At 36.1% G+C, this 6,000-nt stretch overlaps 1 protein-coding gene across 2 annotated transcripts in view; it reads left to right on the forward strand.

The window, feature by feature from the left end:
* LOC306868436 (nuclear receptor ROR-alpha A) overlaps positions 1–5,004 on the forward strand; it is a 281,247-nt gene extending 276,243 nt beyond the window's left edge. For both annotated transcript variants that reach the window (XM_079414597.1, XM_079414598.1), the window contains 3 exons: positions 2,399–2,509; positions 2,652–2,764; positions 3,840–5,004. In XM_079414597.1, the coding sequence (XP_079270723.1) occupies positions 2,399–2,509; positions 2,652–2,764; positions 3,840–4,004 (389 nt within the window). In that variant the 3' untranslated portion in view covers positions 4,005–5,004. The remainder of the gene's footprint in view (positions 1–2,398; positions 2,510–2,651; positions 2,765–3,839) is intronic.
* The last annotated feature ends 996 nt before the right edge of the window (positions 5,005–6,000 follow it).

Here is a 6,000-nt window from a genome sequence, read left to right on the forward strand (position 1 = left end):
TAATTATTTATATATAATTCATTGTCGATAATTATTTCTATATAATTCATTGTCAATAATTATACACTTAACTAATTAAGTATATTTTATATAACATTTAAATAAACATTGTAAATACAAAGAGGTAAAATGAATGCATGAAAAGCATTTTTTTAATTAAATAAAATTGCAATTTTACTCTCATTTGGCACTTGAGTGTTAATTTTGGACCCTGTGTGTACGCAAGCAAATAAAGCCCACCAGATCGGCACCAGCTTCTCATATCCCCCACACCTGGAGTTAAACTTTCCTAGCTGAGGATGCTGCTAGGATTGCAGTAGCGCGGCTGTAGCTGCTGCGTATTGTGGGCGTCTGGAACCGCATAAGCAAGATTGAGTGTTTACCAGAAGTGTTTTATCAAACCCGCCGTCCACGCAGCCGTAGCCTGGGCGTAGAATTTTTCTAGAGTAAGCAAATAGCATTTATGTTTGAATGCCGTGACATTAGTGAAATCTCTTCTCTGTCGTTAATGCACTCACATTGGAAACCTTTTGGGGCTGAAAGCTGCCCAAATGCCAAAACAAACACAAATATGAGAAATCTAGACATAGCCTGCAAGACAATCATTCAGTCATATCTCACATGTACATCCTCAGCGTTATAACGACCGCAATATCTTATTCCGGTCAAATCTGTAGCGCACTTAATAAGCCTGCCTGTGTTCACCAAGCTTAAACCGGTAGCTCCGAAACTGATATGAAAACTAAAACTGTGGCGTAGTGCCCCCAGGTGGTACTCAATACACACTGGATGTTTTATGTAAATTATTTATAATTGTTCAATGTTTAATTTCCAATATCTGATTTATTTATGAGTCCGATATAGATTTGTGCATCTAAAACTCGCATTATTACTTAATAGGCACTGTGTTAAACAATGTTTTCAAGCTGCAATCGATATAAAAGGCAAGATATGATTCTAAACAGACAAGAAAATCATCTAAAGTATATTTATTATTTATGTGTTTGATGCAGAATGCAACATTTGCATATTAATTCATGCAAATACAGTGCAATCCTTTGTAAATATTACTACTGTGGTGTTTGTGTGTTTTAGCTTTAGTCTAATTCTTCCTCGAAATATGGAAATGTGTGAACAGGTGGTATTCAGCACAACTTATTTAAATGATTTGCCATTTTTAGTATCTCTTTTCTACTGTCTACAAGTCTAATATAGATTCATGTGTCTAAGACTACTAATGTCAACAGAAACAATTTTTTTTCAAGCTACAATTGATATAAAAGGCAATATATCATTTTGATTTCAATTTGCAAAAAACATTTTTGAACTTACTCAAATGCTTGAAGTACTAGAAATACTATTTATTTTATATAATTTAACAATCAAATCTAAAAATGTATTTTATATTAAAATTATATTAATTATTAATTAAATAGTATATTATAAAACATATTTAATATAATGTTAAAATATGTATTACTTGTGATAAATGTGTTCATGCAAGTACAATGTAATTCTTTCTAAATATTACTACTGTGGTGTTGTGTTTTACCTTTTGTGTGATTCTATATGGAAAATATGGAAATATGTGAAAAAATGGTATTTGACACAACTTCAGATATTTTTTTTTAAATATTTGCCATTTTTAATGCTTAATTTCTAGTATCTAGTACAAGTTTAATATAGATTTGTGCAGATAAGACCAACAAAATCACTTAATGAATTTTATATAAAATTATTTTATTTTTTTTCAAGTTTTCTAGCTATGATTGATGGAATAAGCCAGATTTAATTTTATTTGACTTTTAAGTTAACTTAAAATATTTAACGTAACGTTAAAGTATGTACTATTTATGTGTTTGAACTGGACTGCAATTTTTTATATTCATGCAAGAACAGCACAATCCTTTCAAAATGTTACTTTGGTGAGGTTTTTTTGTGTTTAGATTTAGTGCAATCTTTCCACATTTGAAAATTCTGGAACGTTGCTATAGTCCTAATGCTTGCGTTCAAAGTGAAAGAGAAAATCAGAGGGAACATTGTTGTGTCTAGGTGGTGCTTGGCTTGGAAAGTTTGAGAACTGCTGCTGTAGACTGTCTCCCAGTGTTTGCGTGAGCTCTGAGTCATGGCTTTTATTTAGTGTTGTTAGTGACCCCAGTTATGGTTATGTAACCCTTCTCATTCACCAAAGCATGATTAGCCTGGAGGCGGGGGGAAATGTGGTGGGAAAAATCATTCTGTAATGCTGAAGGATTGTATTGTTTTTACCTCTGCGCCAGCCCGACATCTCATGCCAAAAGATCAAGTGTCTACTCTATGCTGTCTACTGCTCCGTCTCAGCCGCCTGTGACTCTTTTTTTCATCGACTTTTTCTTCCTCTCTGTCTCCACGGTGACAGGTTGCGACGACTTGATCAGCTCTGTCTTCGAGTTTGGGAAAAACTTGTGTTCTATGCACCTCTCTGAAGACGAGATCGCCCTGTTCTCCGCCTTCGTGTTGATGTCTGCAGGTGAGCCTGGCTCTGTGTTAAAGCATACCCATAGATTACCCACAATCCCTTGTTTACCTTCAAAATGATTTGGAATGATGTTGGAACAGCTCAGATCGTTTAGATGAAAGTGAATCATCCTCGTGCCTGTGTGTGTGTTTAGATCGATCCTGGCTCCAGGAGAAGGTGAAGGTGGAGAAACTCCAGCAGAAGATCCAGCTGGCCCTCCAACATGTTCTACAGAAGAACCACAGAGAGGACGGCATATTGACAAAGGTACTGTACACATTAGGAACAGGATATGATGTCGTTAGATGTATCATCTGTAATCTTCTTTTCTTATATATTATATTCTTTTATGTACTCCTATGTATTTCTATAGTGTTTTATTCAAATAACTGTGTTAAATATTGCAAATATTAAATATGAAATGATTATGTTGTCATTATACCAAAGCAAATTATTAAAATATTTATAGAGACAATATTTACTTTGGTTACAGTTTTACAGTAAAATTAGATGTATAAATCCAAAACAATAAATAAATGAATAAACAGATTTGTTTTTTTTTTTTTTATCTATTTCTGTTAAAAACTAGGGCTGCAAATAGAATAAATGATTAATAATTAAATTAGTGTTGTTTTAGCATTATTTATATACTATTATAGAATTTATTGATATTTTTAATTACTGTAGATGGTATTTTTATATATCTGGGTTTAATTTTATTTTTAGTCATTTTAATACTTCAACTTAAACTTATTTTATACTTCAGTTACTTGCCAAGTCAACTTTTTTTCTTTTTTTTCTTTTTTTTTTCATTTTTCATTTTAATATTTTTATTTACTGTATATTTATGTACTTTTTTTCAATTACTGGAAACCATTTTCAATAGTTTTAGTTAACAATAACCACACTGAATTAAATCATTTTCAACTGGTCATTATGAAGCAAAATGAAATAATCATAATATTCAATTTGTTAAATAATATTGTGGAAAACAAATTTGACAGTTGTGAAATTACATTTTGAGAAAAAAAGTAAATACACTTTTTTTTTTTTTTTTTCTGCAGACCCCTTGTTTAAATCATTTGCATTATTGGACCAGGGACATTTATTAAGAAAGCAAATAGGGTCAATTTGAATTTCATGTATGACTTCATCCACAAAGCTGTATTTGGTCTGGCGGCCGAAAGATTAGCTAATGTCATGTGAAAAACCTGGGACCATCTGTGTTGTGTCTGCGGATTAGAGGTTCTGCCTTTTGCCTTTTGACCCAGTACCACAGGGTCCTTTCCACCAAATTAAAATCTCTCTCTCTCTCTCTCTCTCTCTGTCTCTCTTTCTGCAGTTGATATGCAAAGTCTCCACGCTGCGAGCCCTGTGCAGCCGGCATACAGAAAAGCTGACGGCGTTCAAAGCAATATACCCAGACATTGTCCGCGGCCACTTCCCCCCCTTGTACAAGGAGTTGTTCGGATCAGACTTTGAGCAGTCCATGCCCGTTGATGGGTAGCGCTTCGCCGCGCCCACCCCACTCGGGGGAATTCACACCGTGGGGAATGTCAAGCATAAATCTGAGACACTTTAGCAGTGCCCTGCACATACACACACCTGGACGGATGACACACTGCACACACACTTTTCCCCTTTTTTCGTTGTGATTATTTTTGTCGTGGGGGAGGAGGTAATGGACTGGGTTTGACTCTAGCGGTTTATTTTTGGGGTTTGTTCCCTCCTTTTACTGACACAGGTGGGACTCGGAGCCCAGGGGAGAGGATGAGAAGATGAAGACACTTGTTTTTCCTGAACGCTCCCTCGCTCTCTTTCTCTCTCTGGCTGAACCTGAAGAGTCCACGCGTTCGTTTTCACGAACGGTCCCATGGCGATTTGTCACGATCAGCATAAATTGTTTTGACTCGTTTCCAAAACGGAAAAAACGATTCCCAGAGAGCATTCGCCTGGAATCCAGCGGAAGAGGAACAAACCCTTTTCAAGCCAAGAACATGAAATAAAAAGTTGCAATCAAAAAGTCGATTATCCGAACTGTTCCAGCAGTTGTTGTAGCACCAAAAAAAGTCTACGTAGAAAAATACGTGGTTAGTTTCTTCCTCCCTGTGTGCACTTGGATTTTTCTTTTTCCTTTTTTGGGATGTCAAACCAGCACCGAACGAAGAAGAATACAAAGTGAGAGAGAAAGAGAGATATGGAGAAGGAGTGTGATGTGGAGTCAACACAAAACAGCACCTTTCTACGGACAATCGAGAAAAAAAAAAAAAGAAGGAACAACGTAGAATTCTGGTAATTCTAGTCACGATTACTTTTAGCCGTCAGAGACTCCATCTACCATAGTTGCTTAGTGATATCGTTTAAGGCCATCTGCTATTAAGTCCCTCTCCGGAATGGTGTTAACGTAACGTAACGGTCCGACCGCCAACATCGATGCAATGCAAGGGTCCATTCCACCTGTTTTCTAACGTGTTACAGGGTATACGATCATAAGTACAAACTATACGAAAAAAAAAAAAAGTTTATAGAATCTATTTTAAATAACATGTATGATATTAGTAGCTAGACTATTCTTAATTGTGAAAAATTGATAAGGCACTTTTATTTGCACCTTTCTTTAATTTAAGACTTGTATATTTACCTAGTGATGTGTTGCATGTATAAATACCACGGTTATGGAGAACGAGTGCTGGAAACCCTAACGCTGCTGAGGGTGGGTGAGTGTTTGTGTATTTATTTGCACGAGGCGGAGGTTGGTGCTGGGTAAAGGCGGATCACGTGATCTAGGGGGGGTTTGTAGCAAACACTCATCGCCTGCCACCATTATGAACACCTAAGCATACCGGCTCTAAAGGGCTGTTGAATGCAAACAAACCCTTTACCACACACGTCACATGCTATTTATTGGTTCCATCTAGTGGTGGTGCGCCACATGACCGTGTGGAGGAAGCAGATCTGGTTTCTGAACGGCTGATCTTCCTTAAACTGACTCTCGTGAGGGTCTTTGCCCAGCAACAAAGCTCTTCGGGAACGTAAGAGTGGGAAAAAAAGACGAAAAGATAAATATTCAAAGCCTTGTCTGGTTGAAATCCTCTATTTTTGTAACATTGTACAGTGCTTATGAAGCCTATGAAAGAAAAAGGGAACGAACGAAGGATGATATAGCACTTAATCCTGCAATAATTAGAATCTGTGTTTTTTATGATTTTTTTTTTTTTTTGTCTTTTTCAAAGAACAAGACAATTGTAGAAATAGTGCTATTTTTTGGAATACCTAACTGTTGTGTGTTGCACGTGTTTGTACGTCTCTTGAATGTGCCATAGTGGTCTTTCCTGCTTTTTTGAGTCAAAAAATTTGTTATATTGTAACATTCCAGTAAAACTATGTTGTGGCGTTTAGAAAATCCCAATATAATCCAGAAAAAAAACTTCACAGATCACATCTATGACCTGCTAACTGACATTTTGAGTAGATCTTGGTAGCTACATGTCATTTCTTTTCCC

The sequence above is a fragment of the Barbus barbus genome (assembly GCF_936440315.1).
Source record: "Barbus barbus genome assembly, chromosome: 50".
In the NCBI taxonomy this organism is placed as follows: Eukaryota; Metazoa; Chordata; class Actinopteri; order Cypriniformes; family Cyprinidae; genus Barbus; species Barbus barbus.